At 41.8% G+C, this 21913-nt stretch overlaps 1 protein-coding gene across 3 annotated transcripts in view; it reads left to right on the top strand.

Moving 5' to 3' along the window:
- Window positions 1-4622: 4622 nt before the first annotated feature.
- Window positions 4623-21913, top strand: part of TBC1D12 (TBC1 domain family member 12) — a 43695-nt gene continuing 26404 nt past the window's right edge. The window contains exons 1-3 of one of the 3 annotated variants that reach the window (XM_027909499.1): window positions 4623-5218; window positions 5261-5485; window positions 21440-21563. In XM_027909499.1, the coding sequence (XP_027765300.1) occupies window positions 4656-5218; window positions 5261-5485; window positions 21440-21563 (912 nt within the window). In that variant the 5' untranslated portion in view covers window positions 4623-4655. Of the gene's footprint in view, window positions 5486-21439; window positions 21564-21913 lie in introns of all 3 variants that reach the window. The other 2 variants (XM_027909494.1, XM_027909507.1) reach the window with 2 other exon arrangements.

Below are 21913 nucleotides of genomic sequence, written 5' to 3'. Positions count from 1 at the left end.
GAGAAAAGGGCTCAAATCTCTTCATTACAGTGTATGAATGAATTCCTTTTCATTTCATCCCAAAAATATGCCTCCATTAACAACACAGGATTACTGCCTGAGCAGGTGAGGATCTCAGACTGAGGAATATGAGAAACTGTGTTGCCTGTTTAGCCTTATTTCTTCCTTTTCTTCTGCTTCATCTATGTCCGTTCTCTGCCCTAGTCTTTTGGCAGATCTCAAATGGTGGATTTGCACAAAAAGAGAAGAGAAAACTCGCAGCCTCTGTGAACACATCATGAGGTTTCTGGCAGACATGGACAGAGCGTGGAGATCAGGTAGTTAAGTGTGTAATTGATTAGCTGGATAGAAAAAGGAAAGTAAAAGCCTTTTGGATCAGAATCAGATTTTAATTTTTTTCATTCCTCTCTTCTGTTCTACACCGTCGAGAATCTGTGTGATTGCATTTCTGTTTTGTCTCTGGTAATAAGTACTTCTGTTTGTTTCTATTTTACCCTATTTTACAAGAAAAGTAATTCCCAGGTCTTTTTATTGCAGTATCCTGCCTCTAAACCAGAGGGTTGGCTCACTTCTCACTGCTAGGAAGAGGTCTGAGTGTCACTGGGAGCACAAGCAGCTCCACAGAAGTTGCCTAAACTACAAAACAGTGGATGAGAGCCCCCGAAATCTCTCTGAGCAGTGGCATGCTCTGACTGATGGTGCCTTGCTGGATCTGGCAGCCAAGCACTTGCTCGGTTTTCTTTTGAATCTCTGTAAATGTTTTGCATCCACAGCACCCAGCCTCCAAAACTTTCCCTTTCATTCTTTCCTAGGAAAATGTCCCTTTCTAATGTATTGCCTATGTTCTCTTTTTGTAGGCAGCACAGGTGGGACTGTGAGGTTGATTTCAAGCAAGCTAACTTGCCTTTTAGAGAACTTCTCTCTCTTTTGCCCACAGAGGGGACCTGTAGAAATGCTTAGAAATAGGGAGGATGAGCCTTGAATGCTCCCTCTCTTGGCCTCAGTACTGGGGTGTCCTGCAGTGTCTGCACAGCAGCTGGAAGGAAAAGTAAGTATATCTCACCACCTTAGGAAATCAATGACACAGAAGTAGATCATCTGTCTCCTCAAATCATTTGCTATCTTTTCCTTGAGGAAACAAAAATACAGGTGAGAGGAAGACTGGTTGAAGCTTAGGCTACTGTATCTATTGTGATAGATAGCCCTGGGCAAAACAGTTGTCATGAATTTGGGGTCAATAAGGACATGAACTTTGCTTCTCACCACCAGACCTGAGAAGAATATAAAGAAAGTTAATTTTAAGGATTTGAGGCTTAGTACTTTCAGTAGCCATTCTGATGTTAAGATTTACTGGTTTATTAGCTGTTTTCACTAATAAATTATGCTATTTCTCATGTGAATATGTCTAAAATATTAGATAACAAGGATCTCACTGCCAGATCAGAACTGTAGTACAAGTATGTAATTTTTAACAGCATTAGGCAACAGCAGAGTTACAATATGTTGTGGTTAGGGTAGAATCATATGATTTAATTTCTTCAGTATCAAGATGAAGAGCTTCCCACTCTGACCAGTCATTTCCAGTCTCCAGTCAGACACAGCTTAACTATTTTTGTGATAATTAAATTACTTGGGAGAGCTTGCCCTTAAATGAATTAATGAAATTATGTGGGATTTTGATTTTCTGAACCAGATGACTTCCTAGATATGCTGTAATAATAGTAACATGGGACTGCTCTCTCACAAGGCTCAAAATGTGATCCTCCATCCTAGCCCTTTCAGCAACCCTGCTTTTAAAACTCCTGGATTTTACAGGAGTTACTATCTGCTAGTTAGTCCCACTTCTTCCTTATGGATTGCTGACAATGTTCTGCAGACTGCTTTCTCATCCTTGCTCATTCAAATCAGACTGAATTGAAGTGGCTGAACATCTGCCTGTTGATGGGAAGCAGTGAATGAATTCCTTGTTTTGTTTTGCTTTTGTGCATGGCTTTTGTTTTACCTGTTAAACTGTCTTTGTCTCAACACATAAGTTTTCTCACTTCCACACTCTCCCATCCCACTGGAAGAGTGAGCAAGTGACTGTGTGGATCTTAGCTGCTGGCTGGGGTTAAAATATAGCATTCCTATAGGTGGAAATCAATGCAAATACAATGAACCAAGTGGTCTTATTTTGTGAAAAAAAAAAACATGAACAATCCCTGGCATAATTTCCTACTATCCCAGCTTGTTTACCATCTGATACTGTTCTGCAGGTTCTGCATTAATTAAATCATAGAAGTCTATTCAAGAGTGACACTGTCATACAGCATCCAGGTAAATAACGAACACTTTGTTGAAAATGAGCACAAACACTCTGTGGATCTGAGTGTTTCTGTAAACCTGAAATCCTCACTAGTAAAGGCAGAGAGCCTCTCTAGCACTCAGGAAGTATGTTTGGCAGGCACAATGATCAGCCTCCACGTGCCTCTGGATCACAGTGGAGAACAAAAAGCCTACCATCTTAGTTACAGCGAAAATCTTAATTAAAAAGCTTCAGCTAACCAAAAAGCTTAATTAGTTCATCTTTGTCAATGGTTTCTTTTGTTCACAGTAGCCCACAAAGTGCTCCCACAAGCAGTTCAGCTGTCATATCCAAGGGATAGGTAATCCTGGGAATATTTACTGGGCATTTTTGCAAGCAGCTGAGGCCAATGGTCCTTTATCTGCCACAGCTGTAGCTGGATGAGGCTGCATGCCTGCTGTCAACATAGGCAAGGCAAAGCAAAACAAAATCAGATTTGTTTATTCTCCAACCTCTGAGATCCCAAGTACTTGCAAGTTACTCAAGTCAAAAGGGTGAGATCAGATCTGTTGCATGCACAACACCAGTGTTGCACATCTGACCTCAAAAGTACACTTACAAGATGACAAGAAAAAAATAAATCACAATTTTTTCTTTACTTAAGCAAAGCTCAAAAGACTTCATATTTCAAAGTGCTAACAAGAACTCATAACACAATGAAATGCATCCATTTTTTATTTAGGTGAAGATTGCCGGTTTAAACCTTTCAAAAATGCTCACAATTTTTAAGAAAAAAACCCAAAAACATTAAAAGAGGATGGCTGTTCCTTCCCCATAGTGGGTGAGGCCTCTGTCTGGGCGTGCTCCACTTTCCTGCCTTTAAAAGCAAGGCCCTCCAGCATGCTGGAGGATCTTTGAATGTGGGGTTTTCAAATGGAGGACTTCTTTGGCCAAGGATTTCCAGGAGAATGGCACTTCCCTTGCTACCAGTTGTGAGTATTTACTATTGGAATACAAAAATAGTCTTCTGGGTTGAGATGTTACTTTTGGTGCTTGTCTAGGATGAGCTGTAGCCTGCTAGACCAAGACTGGGACGTGTGCTGTTACTGCCTCTCTGGGGACTTGAAGCCCCTTTGCCTTTTCTTTTGTGTGTGATTTGTGGCCTTGCTCCCTTGCTAGGCAGAGGGGACTGTAATACGCTGGTTTTCCTCTGAGGGATGTTGTGGGAAACACAGTTCATAGGACCTGCCTCTCTGTCCACTTCCCCAGCGATAACCTGAGGAGTTACAGCATCCCATCACTGCTCAGAAGAGTATTAATCCCATGATTTCGAAGTGCCCATCCTATTTCTGTTTTCTTTCTGTCCCCTTCTCCCCAAAGCTCAGCTTGGTCCTATCTCCTCCAAAAAGAGATGCTGTCCCGCTCACCTGCTCTTGGCTGGGCGATGACACGCAGCCTGACCTCCGGCTCCGCCGCGAGTGAGCGGGGGGGAAACCGATGCCGGCTGTCCCTGGACCCTCTGTCGCCCTCCTCGGAGCCCGCCCCGCTCCCGGATCCGAGAGTGCCCTTCCCGGGCACGCCTTACACCGCCGCCACCGCCTCCCCCGTCCCGCAGGCACTGCGGGACCTCGAACACCCTCTCTGCTTACACAGCTCTTCATTACTGTGTTTTAGGGGGCGTTTTTGGTTTGCTTGTTTGTTTGTTTGTTTGTTTGTTTGTTTTGGGTTTTTTTTAAGGAAACAATGAGAGATGTGACACCACTGAACGCCCTACAGGTCCCGTCCCGGTCCCGGTCCCGGTGCGGCCCCGCCGCGCAGGACGCTGGGCGGTCTGGGGTGCCCAGGGCGGGGCGCAGCTGTGCCGTGCGTGTGCCCGGGTACCGACCCGCAGGGCGCTGGGGCAGCCGGGAGGTCCCGTTTCATCCCAGCAGGAGCGGCGCTGGGGCAGCGAGGGAGGGAGGGATGAACCCGCCGGGTCGTGCTTTCTCGGAGCAGTCGGCCGCGGCGCGCCGGTGGAATGCGGTACGTGCTGCGCGCCGCCAGCCTTTAGGTGCAATACGGTAGCGGCGGGGGCGTGGCCCTTACCGCACCTCCGGCGGGGAACGAGCCGGTCTAGGTGTCATCTCTATGGTTCCGGGCGCGGCCGCGCCGGGCGGGCGGGTGAGCGGGCGCTTCCTGCCCGTCTGTCTATGGTGCCTTTCCGGGGGGAAGGGCCGGCGCCGCGCGCCTGCGTGTGCCGGGCCCGCCCGCCCCCGCCGAGGCCGTGCCCGACGCGCGGAGCGGCGCGGGCTGGCAGCGCTCGCGGCGCCGCCGGTGCGGAGGAAGGCGCGCGCCCCGGCCCCCGCCGCGCCCCCGGCGGCCCCGGCGGCAAATGGTGGGGCCGGACGATGCCGGAGCTCCGGGCGGCGCAGCCGTGCTTCCCGCGGGCAGGCAGGAGGCGGCGGCGCCGGAGGAGGCGGCGGCGGAGGAGGAGGAGGAGGACGGGGAGCGGGATGGGAGCCGGGGCTCGAGCCGGCGGGGCGGAGGGCCGGGGCAGGAGCGGCTGCTGCAGCGGTACCTGGCGGCTCTCGGCCCCGCCGCGGCTGCGGGTGGGAAGCGCTGCCCGGAGAAGCCCGCGAACGGGGCCGCCTGCGCCGTGGGCCCCTGCGGGAGGATGACCAACGGGGACGTCGGCTTCCTGCTGCCGCCGCAGGAGCCGCCGCCGCCCCCCCGGGCGGGACGGGATGAGCCGGGGCCGGAGGAGGAGGAAGCGAAACTGCAGAACGGGGGCTTCCTTCCCTGCCCGCCCGGCCCGGCGGGCGGCGGCCCCGCGGGAACCGCCTTGGAGGAGCCGCTGCGGAGCTGTCGGCTGCGGGGCGAGGCGGAGCGGCGCGGGGAAGCGGCCGGCAGCCCCTCGCCGCCCCGCAGCCCCGGGGGCGACGCCGGCAGCCGGGCGCTGGCCGGCTCCGGAGCGCGGACCTGCCGGGACCGGGCGGAGCCCGCGGCGCTGCCCCCGGCGCCCCTCGGCTTCACGGACGTGAACCTGAACTCCCGCAACACGTACGAGGTGAGCCGCCGCCGCAGCGCCCCGGAGCACCTGCCCCACGGAGGAGGGACGGCGCCCGCAGCCCCAGCACCGCCGCCGCAGGAGCCGCCGGAGAGGGCGCGGCACCGGCTGGGCATCGCCGGCGCCGGCAGCAGCTTTGCCGAGTTCTTCACCAGGTAAAGGAGCCGGCGGCGGGGCCGGTCGGTGTCCCCGGCAGAGGGATGTCCCGCGAGGCGCGGGCGGGCGGGTTCAGGTCTGTCTGCCGGACCGGCGGGGCTGTCTGAAGGAGCGAGTCTTGGGAGAGTGGAGAGTGTCTTACTGTGCTTTGCAGGAAGAGCGGTTCCAACCTTCATGGACACTTTTGCCAGACAGCAGGCACTCTTAGAGTAAGGCAGAGGCTTTGCGTTGAACGTGATGGTAATATGAGAAAGGTGCTTTTACTGCTACGAACTACATGGACTTCAATCTGGAATTTGTTTCCTGTACCAGAGCATTTTACTATCTGGATTATCACAGTTGTACTGATTAAACTGCTTGGAGAATAAGGTTAAGGTTGTTGGTATTGGAAACTACTTTCAAATCATTGTGGAAGTTGCAAAGACCTTGCTACTTGGGATGGTGTAGATACAGTTTACTTTTTTATTTTAAAGTGTGTTGTGGAAAGCCTCAAAGATAAGGCTCAGAGTAACATCTCTTAAGTTTCTGCTCAAAATCAAAAACTACAGGTCATTCAGCTTTGTCACCTGGGAGCTCTGTAGCATTACTTGTTCTTTAGGATACGACACAGGAGATGCAGCTTGATTATAATGGTTTATAACATACTCTATATTACTTTCATTATGTTTGAAGTGGGGAGTTTAATTTCCAACAGTTTTTATTCTCCCAAACCCAGGAGCTATTGTGCAACAGTTACTCTGAAAGCACAGGAGGTCTTAAAGTGTCTTAAGACAAAATAAGACAATAGATTAAAGCTATTAACTGAAGAATTGAGATAGGAGAGGCTTGATCTCAAGGTGGGATCCCAAACTGAGAAATGGGCTACTTCTGCTGACCCTCAGGAAACAGGGAGATGGATTCCGGTCTTAGGACAAAGATAGTGGTAGTTTGTTTGAGAGATGTCCCTCTATTCCTACTATTTCCTATTGGTGTCCCTCCCATACTTCCCCCCTCCCCCAAGTTATGTGAGCTGCAGTATATTACCTTCCTTTTGTCTCATTTCTTGATCATTTTGACCAGTAACGTTTGTACCTTTTGATTTTTACCCCAGAGCAGTAGCTGATTGAAATTCTGGAGAATTTTCCTCTTAAGTACTGCAGTTTAACCCCAGCTGGCAACTAAGCACCATGCAGCCACTGTTTTTTTAATAGCCATAATTATATGGAAATTATTTTAAAAAGTGGATGCTTCTCACAGATATTTAAAGAAAATGAGAGAAAGCAAGGGGGAAGTCCTAGTGCCTTTACTGTGAAAGCTTCACTGTTGCAACTGCCATGACTGAACAGTTTGACTGATCAGACAGATCTGGGTTAGGAGCTGTTTCCAGCTGCTTGTTCCCAGCTCTTCAGTTATCAGACTGGCCTGCTTCATAGTTCTTTGAAATAATCTTTGTTAATTGCCTGTCTTCATTTCACTGAACTGGAGGAGAAACCAATGAGGTGAGGTGGGGGGAAAAGTATGCAGCTGTCAACAGAGGCTTCTTACCCAAAGTTTGTGACAGGAAGAATGACTGTGCCCTTGAGATAGTAATTAATGATTATTCTAAGATCCCAGGAAAGTTTGCATCAGTGATTAAAGCCTTTCTTTCAGGTAAGTATTAGGTGTAATATTTGACCCTGGGATCTTAAGTTGTATTTGTGCCAAATCATTAAACCTGTCTAATCAATGCTAACTTTTAACTGAAAAATGATCAGTTTTGCTCTACTAATTCTTTCTCTTAACATGTGAAGTGGGATGCCATGAGTAGATCAGGGATATGTCAAGCGGAGTGCTGTGGCAAGGAAAATTGTATGACTATGGTCACTTGTCTCCCAAGTGTTCTGTTATGTTCACAGCATTAAGTGACTTTGTGAAAGTCACCTGTCACTGCCTTGCACTCCTGTGTTTGATTCACAGTACAGCTATATATAAGCATTGCTCTTATGGTTTGTGGGCTCACGTAGCATCTTACAAGGGCAATGCTTTGTTCTTGGGTTATTGGATCGCTTTTGGGTAGCCCCAGTGGATTGCTATTCGGTACAGAATGGTTCAGTGAGCAGGAATGTTGTGTGGACAGTTGGATTAAAGCCATGATGATTTGAGTGATACCTTGACTGCAGTATGCTCTGTCCCCCAGAGCAGCCCATACAGAGCAGAACAGTTGAGTATTCCAGGGCTGAGATAAAGACACAGTGATTCTGCACCTCTTTTAAAGATGAGTTCTACTTCATAGTTCTACAAGTATGTACCAGGTATCTTTTCGACTTGTATAGATATTGTTTGTTTACTAGACAAATTTAGGTAACTGACAGTGGGCAAAGCTTCTTATTCCTGGATTCAAAGCTTACTGTTGACAACAGCAGTGATACTTGCTTTGTTATAGTAGAGCACCGTTTTCCCAAATAGGTGTTTTCCAGTATTCATCTAACAAGATTCACAAAGAACTTAATTCCTAACTGCCACTTCTTGTAGGTCTTTGTGATGTGCTATGAGAAATAGGTGTAAGGGCTTGTAAGCATGTATGGCTTGTTGGCACACACATGCTTATAGAAACTGTCCTTCATCTCATCCTCCCTTCCTCACCCGGAATGGTTGTGTTTATTGACCAGAAGTTCTGGAAAATACTCATTTGGGGAGATGATGGAAAGCTGAAGGGAGTCAGTATTTGTGGGAACAAAAAATAAAGAAATCACTCAACCTCACATCGTTTTCTGCCTCATTGTAAACACAGTCCTGTGGTTCCATAACTAGGTAGTTCTTCAAAAGCTGCTAATCTTTTTGCCTCTACAAATGGCCTTGGTGCAGAATGTGAAGGGTTGAAGAGTTTCCCTTCCTGAGTGTTGTCACTTGTGTACATTGTAGCGTCTCTGGCTCTGTAGTTTATTTCAGTTTATTACTAAGTAGCACTTGCATCATTTTGTGCTACTTAAGCGACTACCTAGTCTACAGATGCATCCTGTGAATGTTCGGTACCAGAATTAGTGTTTTTCTTAGAGAAAAGTTCTGCATACATGAGGCAGCATGGAACTTCAGGGGATGTACTGTGCATCTATGGAGAAAAAATATGTTTATCAGGCTTTTGGTCAAAAACAAGAGTCAAGTGGGAACGGGTTGTCCTAGTTGTGACAGTTCTTCTAAACCTTCTGTTCATGTAAAGATAAGAGAACAGACTGATGGGATCACTTCACAATGCTTAATTTATATTTTGCTATTGCCTGGGCCTATATCTTGGTCACATCTTACTGACATCCTGGAAAAACTTGTGTGTTTTATTTTTTGATTTTGGGGTTGTTTTTATATTGTCCAGATAGAACAAATAAACCCAAACAAATAGAAAAGTCCAAATATATTGTCAATTTATTGGAAAGATAATTGGAGAGAAGATCAAAGGGAATACAACAAATCTTCCCTGCAGAAATCATTAGGGCACCCTTAACTCTTCTGTCTTTGTTGGACCCAGTTGTTTTTGCTTTCTCTAAGCAATCTTGTAACCTAAGTGAACAAGTGGATACGTATAATTGCTTGGAATTAAAGCTGACTGGAGAAAGTAGGCAAGAGCACCTGGGCCCAAATCTGTGAGTAACTTCAAACAGTATTCTTTTTTTCCTGTATTAGAGACATAATTAACTTGATATAAATAAGAAATAGGATTTATATTATTGAACTGAGAAACTCCTGTGTGGATTATTCCTTCACTGTTTGCTAAGAATGATTTATTTTATGAAGTTGTGTTGACATGTTTCTGGCTTTCAGTCATATAAATAACAAATATAATGACAACTTAAGTAAATGTAGTCTCCAAAGCAAAGCAGACTCTAGCGAACATTGAAGATGAGTGCTCAGCATTATTTTTTTGACTCAATTTTTTTAATAACTGTGTACATATAAAATTTTACGCAAATTATATAAAGCTTTTATTCATAAAAAGTTAAGGAAATATCTCTGGGCACATAAAGTTTCTCTCAGAAGTGCAGGTCCCACTGTAGTAAATTAAATCTAAAGGGCAGCACCCTTGTTTTTATTAATGAACCAGTTCCAAGCAGTTCACAAAAATAAGCAAGTCCTCAAGATCTATGAGTTGAAAATGCCTGTTTGAGGAAGCTTTACTCCCAGGTCTCATGGTACGTACATTTTAAAGAGTTTTGTGTTGCTGGAAAACATTAACAATGGGTGCTTCACCATAGGAAAGATGCTGTGCACCCACAGAACCATTTTGCTTAGGATGTCTGTCTGGCAAACCAAAGTTAAATTTCAGATGTGCAAGCAGAAGAGTGTTATGCTGATTTACCTCTCAATAGATTTTGGGTTGCCATATTGCCCCAACTTCTGTCTCCAGCCAGTCTTCCCTACCCCTTCCTCCCCCTCCCCACCCCCCAAAAAGCTGTCTAAATAGATGTCACCTCTAAAACCTTAGAGCCATATGTATAATCTTCATCATTTTATAATATCTGCAGTATTATTAGCAATATCTCTGCTCTCCTTGGTGGACAGTGTAATATTCTACATTGGTACTTATATTTGCACTAGGAGTTTTGTAACCCTATTAAGAGTTTTTGTGAAGTAAGTTCTCCTTAAACTAATGCTGTAGTTTTTCTGGTTCAGCCAAAAACCTGAAATTGCTGTTTAGTGTGCAGAAAACTGTTGGAGTCAAAGCTTGTTTTGCTAAGGAATGTTTTACAGGGGCATTTTAACTTAAACTGAAAACATCTCCTCTCTCCCTCCCTCCCCATCTCTTCCTCTCACTTTATTTTGCAGAAAGCCTTTTCATTACTTGGTCTCTTCTGCTTATTTTGTGTCACAGGATTTCTTACAAACTCAATGTATTGAGAGTAGTGTGACAAAGTGAATGGGACCTCTCTTCTGAATAGGCTATGACTAAAAGGGCAGTGTTTTACATGGGAAATAACAACCAAAGGAGGTCACTTTAACCACAGCTGGCCTCTAAGAAAATGATAGTTTTATGTTTTTGCTCTCATGGCTGTTCAATTATTCATTAGGCTATTTTGTCTTGATTGCTTAAGAATAAGAAAGGAGTTTAAGGGGTTTTGGTCACGTTTCATTCACATGGATGCAAAAATTTTTATTCCTATCTTCAGTTTCTTGGAACTACTGAGATATTTATGATATAAAGTCTGTCATTTTTTATCCATCATCAGTCTTGTTTGTTGTTCAGCTGGGAAGGACTAGGTTTGTTGGACTGGGTAGTAGGCATTGCGTTAAACTTCTCACCCTCAGCGTATGCATGTCTTGTTTTTTATTGCTTTCTAAGGAAGTGAAGCTTAGTTACTGTCTCAGCTCGCTAGTACTGCAGCCTGTTACCCAGGCTCTGTCAAACCTCTGAGACTTTGAGGACTCCAACATAAAAGTCCTACAGATTTTTGAATGATGCCTGAACATAAGGAGAGCCTTCAAAAGAGATACTTTTCTAATGTGGCTCTGTATTTTTAGAAAGCAGTCAGCTGTGCAAGCTGCCTGCAGGGCATATTGCTTCTGGCTCAGCATTGGGGTAACAGTATGGGAGGTGCACAGATGTTATTGGGTGAACCTATGACTTCAATTAGTAGCAAACTAGTTTTCATCGTCATAGATTAGTTTATTCTTTCAGAACTTCTGAGGGCCAAACACTCAGACTAGTATTCTTTTAAATTAATTTCTTGATTTCTTACCTCCTGACTGAAAAGAATATCTGTAGCCTGTAGGAGTACTTTCCTGTCATTTTTACTCTCTTCTCCAAGGTACTCCTTTATTAAGAAGAAACTGCATTCAGTTTCCATTGTTATATTAGAAAGTTTTGTTTAATGTGCTCTTGGGTAAGCGAGTGAGTCTCTTTTGATCATGTAGTATAATAAAAGCTTCCTTGTTGGCTCCCCTTGCCTAGAGCATTCTGTTGACCTAAACTTCCTGAAGGCCAGCTATAGGAGCAGGCAAGCTAGGTAATTGTTTAGGAGTAAAGGAGAAAAGATACCAAATATAGGTAGCAATGAAACATCTATAGCCCTTCTGCCTCTGTTGCTGAGGAAGACGCTGTGGGAAAAGGATGTACTTCACACATCTTAACTTGTGCTCCAAGAACAGATGAATTGTTGATCCCAGCCCTCTGCTTTCTATAGCAGGGGAAACTTGACCCTAGTCAGGTCTTAGACCTTGCAAAGCTTAGTCCTGTCGATGTTGCTTCAGTTGCCTAATGCATCCATTTATGTAGGATCACGTCTATCTTGCTGCTGGGCAGTAATGAGGCCGTTCGTGTGCCGATGCCAGAATGCTTTAAAAAAACCCAAATAATCCGTGTACTACCAAAAGTGTTTGTATAGTTGCTAGCTGTGAAATGGGAAGCAGTGGAGATTCCAGAGCACAAAGAATCTACTTTAGGCTGATGAGGAACTGAGGTGATTTAGTCTGGAGAAAAGGAGGCTGAAGGGCGATGTCACTCTCTACAAATACTAGAGGGGAGGTTGTGGTTAGGTGGGTGTCAGCCTCTTTTTCCAGTTATCGAGTGATAGCATGAAAGGAAACAGTCTCAAGCTGTGACAAGGAAGGCTTGGATTGGATATCAGGAAAAACATTCTCACTGAAAGGGTTATCATGCACTGTAACAGGCTGCAAGGGAAGTAGTCGAACTACTATCCCTGGAGGTATTTAAAAGATATGTATGTGTGGTACTTAGGGACGTGGTTTAGAGGTGGACCTGGCAGTGCTATGTTAATGATTGGACCCCATGATCTTGGAGGTCTTCTCCAACCTAACTCTTTCTATAATTTTAGCTTTTTGTTGTTGTAAACAGGAGGTGTTTTGCAGGTTGCTTGCTGTTCCTGAAGTTCTGTAAGTAACTGAGTGGTAGATTGGGAAATTTCTTCCTCGTTTTGTAAAAAACCATCAGGCAAAACTGAAAGGAGGGAGGCTTTTGTGTTCTAATATCAACTAATAGATGAAAAATTAATTCTTTTGTAGTATTTCTGCAATTGATCACTGAAGCAATGACATAAAATATATTGTGAATTGCTAACCACAGCAGAAACCTGATACTCAGAGTGGCTACAAAAGTACTGCAGTAGTACTTTGTAGTACAACATTGCACAATCAAGTAGTTGACAGGCATTCTGTCTGGGACCAGAAGGGAAAAATATTAACTGAGGCTTAGCCAGGTTGGGCAGAGTAGCAATCATCTCTTACTCTTGGGACAGTCTTCAAAATAAAATTCTGCCCTGTGTTTGAACTTACAGACTTTTAAGCTGTGTCAAAGGCTGGAAGTCTTTCTCACCTTAGTCACGCAAGCATATTGTATACAAACATTTGAACTATAGGGATAGTGACTGCCCTGCTAAATCTGGTGAGTTTTGCCTTAACTGGAAGTGAGTCATTACTAGAACAGTTTCAGGTTGTTTGTTTAATTAGGTTGTACTTTGTGAGATATCTTGGTGAGCTGATTGAAGAATTTGCTATTGTCAGGAAACAAAGGAAATGTTTCTTCCCTGCTTCTGGTATATATTTGATCCTCTGTGAGCCGTTGTAGCTCATTAAGGGAGGGAAAAAATGTTCATGGTCTTCTGTGGGATTAGTGAGTTGAATTAACTTGCAAGGTATGCAAAGTCTTGGAATCAATGCAGCAGAAGGGAGTATAGGACATAACTTGGGCAAGGAGGAGAAATGAACTTCCCCTTAGTGCGAGGAAGGGGTCTTGTTCCTCTAGCACTGTTTTGCTTGGAGTATGTTGCTGGTTAACTAGCTTTGACTTTGCTGGGTTAGATATTCCTGGCCATGCAAGAAATAGCAGAATATCTGTAGGAAGTGGGTAGAAATTCTCCATTTCCTGGAGCTGTGATCTAGGATTTCATTTTAGATACTCTGAGCAAGTGGTATTTTATTGTAGAAGATTGACCATATTTGATGTAGTGTCAAAATAGTGGCTGAACTGCCTGACCAAATATGAAGACGACAGAATAGTCTGGCATAGAGCTCTCTTTTGCTACTTCACTACGAAAAGTAAAGGTGAATCTGGACTGATATCTCCTGTTCCTCATTTTGTATTTGAGCACTCTGAAATGTAACTCTGTCTGTTACCTTGCATATGTATCTGCTTGTTTATGTAAGCTTTTGAATGCTTGAGCTGTTTGTAAAGCTGACCTGTGCAACAGCTTTTTGTTAAGAATAGAGTGGTAAAAAACTGTTTATCAGTAAGTGTTCTGTACAAAATGTTCTGTAATACTGCTAAACACTTTCAACTCCTAAAACTCCCAAAGTGTCTGTGTGTCTGTAGTAAAACTGTTTTGCCAGCAGAGTTGGTAAAGCCACTTTGGGACTGCTGTCAAATGAGAGTTTGAGCTATAAGGTTGATGTAATTTAGTCTCTTCAATGCAGTTCCATAATAGTTCTGTTAATCTTTTTGTCCTCTCCAAGAGGCCACCTCCTTCCCTACCTCTCAATCCTTAGCAGCTAGTCCTTGACAGTTCATTGAATTTCAGACATACCTAATTGTAGGTGAGGCTTTAGTTTACCACTAATATCAATGGAAACATCATATTTAATTACAAAAAAAATACTACAGACTTGATCTTGCTGAAGATGCATGTTCTTCTGGTTAGGATTTCTGTTTCCTTATTTTAGTTTTTATTTGGGAGAAGGAGGAAATTAAAAGCTTACTTATATGCACTAAAGACTGTAGTGTAGAGTATTACAGATGCAAACATGGAAATTTCTTTGGAGAGGGTGGTTTGGGATATTCTTTGGGTTGTCTTGGTGGGGGAGAGAAAGGAGATATCTTGGTACTGCTAAAAGGTGTTAAACTAGAAACCTGTAACAAATCTGCATTTGGGGTAATGAAATTTAAAGTGAAGTTTGTGTCTAGCTGGTTCTTGTAGCAAGGTGATGGAAGACATGAACTGTAAAATTGGTTGGGTCACATCTCCTCCCATGTAGGACAGAGCTTAGACACTTGTGCTGAGAGCAGCCATATAAACGTGTCGAATCAGAATGGGCTGACATTGTTTGAAGCTATTGAAATTAAAAATGTAGAATATTTAATTAATTTTAAGTCTTACTGTTTTGTTCTAAATCTCCATGTTAAGAGTTATAAGCTAAGCCTAAAAATACTTGCATATTAACTTAGAAATTAAGGTTGAAATGTGAGGGTAAAGGATGAATTTAAAAGTATATTTGTAAAGTGGGGGGTATTTGCTTTCAATATGTTTATGTTCATGTCACTTTTGCAGCCATAACTAATGTGAGGAAATAATTATGAGTATGTGAAACTGAGCAAATAGCTCCTGGGCAATGTCATGTAATTCAAATCTAAAATAATAGGGAAGCTGTGACAACCTATCCTTTGGTCTAAGGCATAGTTACTGTGTGCACTCTGAACATATATTGTTAACTTTTTGGACACACTTTTTTATCAGTTCCTACAAATTGTGTACTGTATATAAACAATCTAAGATATAGAAATAGAATCCTACTTCTGTTGCTCTGCAGGCTTTGTAAGTGGCTAACCAAAAAGGTTCTATTGCCTTTTAATGATTCATTATTTATGCTTAGAGTTGAGTTACATTTGTTTCTGTATGTAAATTATTGAAAAGTCTTGTTTAAAGCAGAAGTGCTAATGATGCTTAATAAAGCAATTGGGTTTTTTTCTGCTGTTATTACCAAATTATTGAACATAAGACCATAACAGAATGGACAAGACTGGAGTATGAAGAAAAATTCTGTTGTGTTCTTAAGCAGCTTTGGTGTTTTATACATAATAAAGACATGCCAGTGTGAATTAATTAATTCTTGTTATGTACTCAGCTGTAGTGATGAAGGAATATGGCATCACAGGCTTGCAGGGATCTTCAGAATTTGTGCAGACTGTTTTGAAAGTATGGTTTTAAGTAACAACTACTCATTTTAATGCTATACCAGTAAAAATGCATCCATAGCAATTCTTGTGACATACCTCTTCTAACTCCTTACTGATATAGCCCTCTGGATAAAGATTATTGGGTAAATAAGTAATTTCTGTATCAGTTTGTCTTTCAGCTAATTCGAATGTCAACAAATTCCAAATGTAGACCTATCTTTTATGCCTAGGAAACCTTTTACAAAATTAGCATAGGGATGGAGCAAGAGCAGACTGTGCACACCAGGAGAACTCTGATCATTGTAGAGATGCAAAGTCAGTTGTTTTGTAATACAAACACAGTTTTTAATGAATTTTTTGACATCATATTCCTTTTACAAATGCTTCAGTTTTTGCAGAGAAATGCAGCTTCCAGGGCTTTTAACTGCATTTGTGTGCATTTGTGCTTATTTGTAGCTTATTCTGTGCAGGACTGCCCCTGTAAGCCTTTCTGATTCTGAGAAGAAAAGTTATTTATCGTAGAGTGAGGATGTTCCTGATAGGATCCTGATTCCTTCCTGTTTGTGCGTTGCTTCCCTGTTTTGAAATCAGACAGTTGTATTATGCAGCGTTTACTAACAGGTACTAGATGCTTAATCAAAAGGAAAATCTAATCAGCCCTCACTTCCTTTGTCAGTTCTCTTGGCTTTCAAATCTTGTTTTCTCAGTACTTGCCTCTTATCAAAGCTCTTGAAAGCTGGATGCCATGAGAAGAAATGATTGATGATGGAAAATGACAGTGGACCAGATTGGCATGTGTGCAAAGTAAAAGAAAAATGTTTTAGGTTTTTTTCTCTAAAAAAAAGAAAAAAGGGTAGTTTTTAGTATGCTAACATAACTTATGATCTCTTTTTTGAACTGTTTTATTTATAGATTAGGGAGTAAACATTTTGAGCAAAGTCAAAGTTACCTTGCAAAGGAAAGAAGTCAAAGACTAGTAACCTAGCTTTCAACATCAAGATTTAACCACATCCATTCCTAAAATAACCCTGAATTCTGAACATTTTATTTGGAAAAAATTATTTCTTTGATACCATGCTTCAAATTTTGTAAGGGTTGCTTTCCAGGGATGCCCACAGTTTGTTTGTTTTGGGTTTTTTTTGTCTAACATGGTGCAGCATTTTGAATTAAATTTATTTGTATATTAAAGTGAACTGTAAGGAAGCATGCTTTGTTATTCATGTATAACAGTAATGATGATCATGTGGTTTATGCTCCCTTCTGAGACCGTATCCTTCTGTCAGTAGTTGATACCATCAGAATTTTGCCTTTTTTTGTTTTTTTTTTAGTGCAGGATTAACAAATTGGAGAAATGCAGGCTAATTTTTTATATACTTTATACTGATGTTCATCTTAAATGGCTCAGGTGTAAGATCTAACCTACCTGAAATCTGTATATAGATTGCCAAAAGCATCAGGATACGTGAAGCTTGAGCCTTAATTTTCGAACACCAAATAAGAAGTAGAATGTGGCTACAGCCATTCCTTAACGGAGAGGAGGCAAATCCCTGTTAGGACTCCTGACTACTTTGTTTGGCTACCTTTGAGTTTGCAATGCCTTTAAAGAATCTGATTAAAACTGTGTTTCTCGACTCACTGGCTAAACAGCTGGTGTGGCTTTCTAGGGCTCTAAGCTGGGGCTGCACTTCCCAGTGTTGCTGAATGTATGGGTTTAAGGGCTGCAGTTTTATAGAGGGAGTGGAGAGATGAGTCAGTGTCTGTATCTTGCTTTAAAGCAAGAGCACTGAGGGCAGATGAAGACTTGTGAATGCTGCTTCCAAGGCTATTGTTAAGAATGCTGAACTCAAATGGGACTTTTAGGAAAAAATGGAAGTAAGTAAAGTTGATTGCTTCCAGTAATGCCCTACTATATCTTAACAACATCACAGCTCTGAATCATCAGAGATAAATCTTTTGGCAGGCTCCTTTGAATCTGTTATTGGAAACCTAGGGATGTGCATTTGGAATGGGAAGGAAAGCAACTTCAGGTGTTGCTGGGATGCCCAAAGCAGTGCAATACAGATAGTCTGTTTGTGGCACATAGTGGAGCTGTAAAAAAGGAAGGTCCTTATGTGTGATTTTTGAAAGAACTGTAGCAAAATGATGTCTAACTTGAAACTAGATTACAGTTTGACATTTTTGGTTGAACAAAAGACTATTGCAAGACTACTTGGTCTTGTGGAGAGGTGAATCACTCATACCTAAAGGCAGAGTAGTGGAGTTGTATCTAACCTGGTGCTTTTCCTGCATGCTGATGTTCATGGTTGCTGCTATTCAAAGCACTTCAGCTTTTTTTGAGTGGCTGTTGAGCAAATACAGCAACCCAGTTTCTAGTCTGATTTTGGATGTAATTTAAGATCAAGTTTGAAGTAACTGTCTTGTATTGTTCAGTAACTTCCTCTAAAACTTGGAAATCTGTCATCCTCTTGGACTGACATATAGCTAGCTTGGAAATGGGAAAAAAGTTGTTTGGTTGTTTTTTTGGTTTTTTTTTTGTTTTTTTTTAGAAGGGAAACCAAACCCCCAAAGTAAACAAAAAAAAAATCCATTAAAACATCAAGTTCCACCTATCCCCTTCTGACATTTAATTCTAACTGTATTTGGACTTCACTAATTTATCTTAAATGGCAACAAAAAAAGGGTTTTAAAAGCAAAAGCGTAGTGGAAACAAGCAATTGCAGTAGTAGAACATAATCGTTTCTACAGGTGGCATTAACATTAACATTTCTGAATTACTGTAGCATCAGTATGATGAAATTTGCTCAGAATGCTGGGGGCACAGGCAGTAATAGTTGAAGCGACACTGTTAAAAATAAGGAGGAAACCCACCAGTCATAGCTGTCTCTACAGCTGTTGAAGTTGTGTGATCAGAGCCCCATTTTTGTGTAGTGTAATCCAAACGTTGTTAGCAATACGACTCGATGTGTGCCACTAACAGCTTCTCCTTCTGGGGCACTTCATTTATTTTTCAAGCTCTTCGAGGCACCTACTGAAACATTTTGGAGTGTCATTTGAGAGTGTTAATATGTGTTCTATAAAAGTAGCAGGGAAAAAACCTGCAACTTTTCCCATGGGTTTTTGTAAACTAGAGCTTAAATCAATGAACTAATTTAATACTTCTGTCTCATGGGACCTTGCAGCAGAAAGCATTATTTGGTTCTAAAGTGTAGCCTTCTTTTTAAGGAATTTTGACGTTTTGAAACAGATTTTGAGATTCTGTACCAAAATGCTGTTGACTTTTCAGCCATCTCAATAGATGACTTCCTGGGATCAGTGAAGCTCATGAATATTCTAAGCAGCAACAAATATATAAAATCTAGTACACTTCTGCCATTCAGTGAATGCAACTTGTAAGCATTCACAGATGCTGTTCCTTAACAAGGCTTTTGTAAGGCTTTACTGCTGTCAACAACACGTCAGATGTGATACTGCTAGCTGCCAAAACAATATATTAAGTGTCCTTCCATCTTCAGCAAAGTTTAATTGTAAGCATCTCATTAATTTCTCTTGAATTAGAATTTCTACGTGAGGTTTATTCTGATGTGAGAAAAAGTTTGAGCAGCTTTTTACCTTCACAAAAAACAGCCTCCAATAAAAGTAAAATTTCTTTCCTTCCAGACTGCATTCTGGAAGGTTTGTTTTAATGTTATATTTGTCTAAAAAAAAAAAAAAAAAAGAAAAATGAGATGTTGTAAAAGCCATGAGCATGCCTAAGTCTTTTGTACAGAAATATTAATTAAAACCTTCTGTTTGTTTACACATTTTTCCTTTTTAAATCTACTAACTTCTTAGTTAATCATAAACCAGCTTTGATACAGTGACAGATTGCCATCAGTGTTAAAGGTATACACCTTTCAGCTTCCACACTGCTAGAAGCAGTGGAGCTCAGCTGGTAAGTTATCTGGTGGTGTTTCATAGTATGTGCAGAGACTGGATGGTTATTGCCATCCATGAAGTCAAGAACAGTACTGCAGAATGTATCTTCCTTCATATGTGCTCTTGGGTGAAAAAGTCTTTTCCAGTTCAGTTCAAATACAGCTGCTGCAGTAGTCTTGTTTTGTTGCTGATTCTTTAGACACTCTTCCTTCCCTTCTGAAGACAACCTAAAGCATTGTGTCCTGTCCTTGTAAAGTGAGCCTTTGTTATTATGTAAACTTGCAAGCACACTTTTTTTTTTTATCTTAATGGGTGGACCTGTTCATTTCACTAATGGTGTGCAGTCCTGGGGCTGACTAGGACTAGGTCTTTTAAAGACACTGGTACCATGGCTTGGCTTTTTCATCAGCCCTTCTTTCCAGATTATGTGTTGGAAACCACTATCTTGGTGTTTGAGTCCTTACATTACTTCTGCAAGGATGGATTAGGATATTGCAAGTTTCCCTGATGGAGACAGAGCTGTGGGATGTGTGGGTCACAACGAATGCTTACTAGAACACCTTGTATTAATTATGCTATTATTAATAGCAACAGTTTGGTTCCTTGAATGCAGTCTTTTTTTTTTTTTTTTTTTTTTTTTTTTTTTTTTTTTTTTTTTTTTTTTTTTTTTTTTTCAGGAAGCTGTTCAGGACTGTAGTGTGTGCTGGTGTCCTCAGATAGAGTCTTGGGGTTCTGGGTTCCTTAATCTTCCTGGATTCCATAGGACCACCAGTCTTGAGTTTACCAGTTCTTGGGAGGCTTCCAAGCTCTATCAACCTCTACTTCTCCATCTCTCCAGCTTTCTGTTTGCTGGTGGCTACATCCTCAACTACACATAAGTTTACAGACTGTATAGTCCATTCATGCAAACTTGCTTGGAAGGGATTTTTGTGACAGGCATTTGCCTGTTTCCCAAATAACAAAAAACATTCTGGGAACTGAAAAGATAGTTTGTATTTGAAGGCTATACAATGTTTCAGAAACACTAACAGTTCCTAATTGTAAACTATGCTGCCTCCCCAGAAACCCCGACAGCACTGCAATTTAAGAGTACTGAGGACTTTTCGGATTGATTCAGGTGTTTAAAGCATGCTTCTTTTATCTGGGCAAACCAAAAGACTGTTTGCTGTGCACAAATGTGACTGCATCCAGTTTGAGAAGGAATTGTATTTTAAAATACAGCAAACACTTCAAGTGCAGAGTAAATCTGGGGATCTCTTTCCAGAGGAAGAGTGTCAAGTGAGCTAGTTAGCACTGCACTAAAGCGTCTTTCAATGAAAGTGCTCCATATTCTGTTCACTCTGAGGTCAGCTTGTAAGCTTCCTGAGAAATAACCTTATGGACTACTGAGCTTTTAATCCCTTTGTGTTGCAAGTTTCTGGAAAGTAACTTTCCAATATTTGAAATAAATACACTTCTGTAATTTTCTAAGCACTCATACATAGCATGCTCTGTGGGAACTTGTGATTGGAGTCAAAGAGTACAGCTGAGTATCTACACAAATGGTTGCTAATATGGTCTTGTGATGGTTGGCTTTCTAAGAAGTAAGAGCAATGCAGTCATCTGCTTTTTTCAGTGTAATTGCTTTAGGCACTGGTAAAGGTTATCTGCTAAGCTAAAGCTGTGTGATTGTTCCCTGGTTTTCTAGTCCATGTTATAAAAGCTGAAGGTGTGAAGATTGCAGATAATGTTAATAGAAGTAATATTTCACCATTTCTTTTTTTAAATCTCTTAAGTTACGCAGTGTTTTTCAGCTGTTTTCCTTTCAGTACCAAAATAGGTTATTGAAACAAACCCCAAACAAAAATCTGAGATCTGTCTCATGCTGCTATCTTACACTTAAGAGAGTGCCTGGTATTACTAAATAAAGCTCTGGTATTACATAAAGTAGCTTAGAATTCAGAGGTAAAGCTGAATGTTTAAAACCAAATATGAGCAGCAAAGCATCTGTAATAAAAGATGCTCCATTTCAAGTTAATTATTTTCAAGTCAAAGATAAAGCTAAGGTAGCACACCATGCATTTGCTGAGCAGTAAATATCTACAGTTCACCCCAGTGGTAAACTGCATTTAAAGAAGTGTAAGTGGGCACAATATAGCTTGTTTATATGCTTAGAATAAACAAAAAGAAAACCTTCCTCTCTTTTCAGAAACTTTTTCACTAAAAGGACAAAGGAACTCAAACCTGCTGTCCAAAGCGCTCCTGGTTGGAAGTTGTTTGGAAAAGTCCCACCCAGGGAAAACCTTCCGAAAGATTCCAAAATTATTCAGCAGGTGAGTAAACATCACACAACTCTAGGTATGAAACTTGTAAAAATAACATATAGATATTGTGTTTCTCTGCTGTTATCTCCACATGGTTATGCAGCCATAGAATGCTCTGAGAAGACTCTTTTTGGGGCTTTGTTTAAAGAATAGTAGTTACTAAGCAGTCTGAGTTTTATCAAGTACACTTTTCCAGTACATCTCAGTGCTTATAAAAAGGTGATACGTGATCAGAAAGCATTTAAGCTGTTTTTGTCAAGACATCAGAACTTGTGTTAACTTCCTGTAACGTTTTGTCTTATTGTCTTATTTAACCAGCATGCTTATTTAATATGATATGCCACAATCTAACTAATTTT

This window comes from Empidonax traillii, unplaced genomic scaffold (assembly GCF_003031625.1).
Source record: "Empidonax traillii isolate 1590-97213 ecotype Southwest subspecies unplaced genomic scaffold, ASM303162v1 scaffold27:size3997909, whole genome shotgun sequence".
NCBI classification, from domain to species: Eukaryota; Metazoa; Chordata; class Aves; order Passeriformes; family Tyrannidae; genus Empidonax; species Empidonax traillii.
This window is presented reverse-complemented; position numbering and strand designations above follow the sequence as displayed.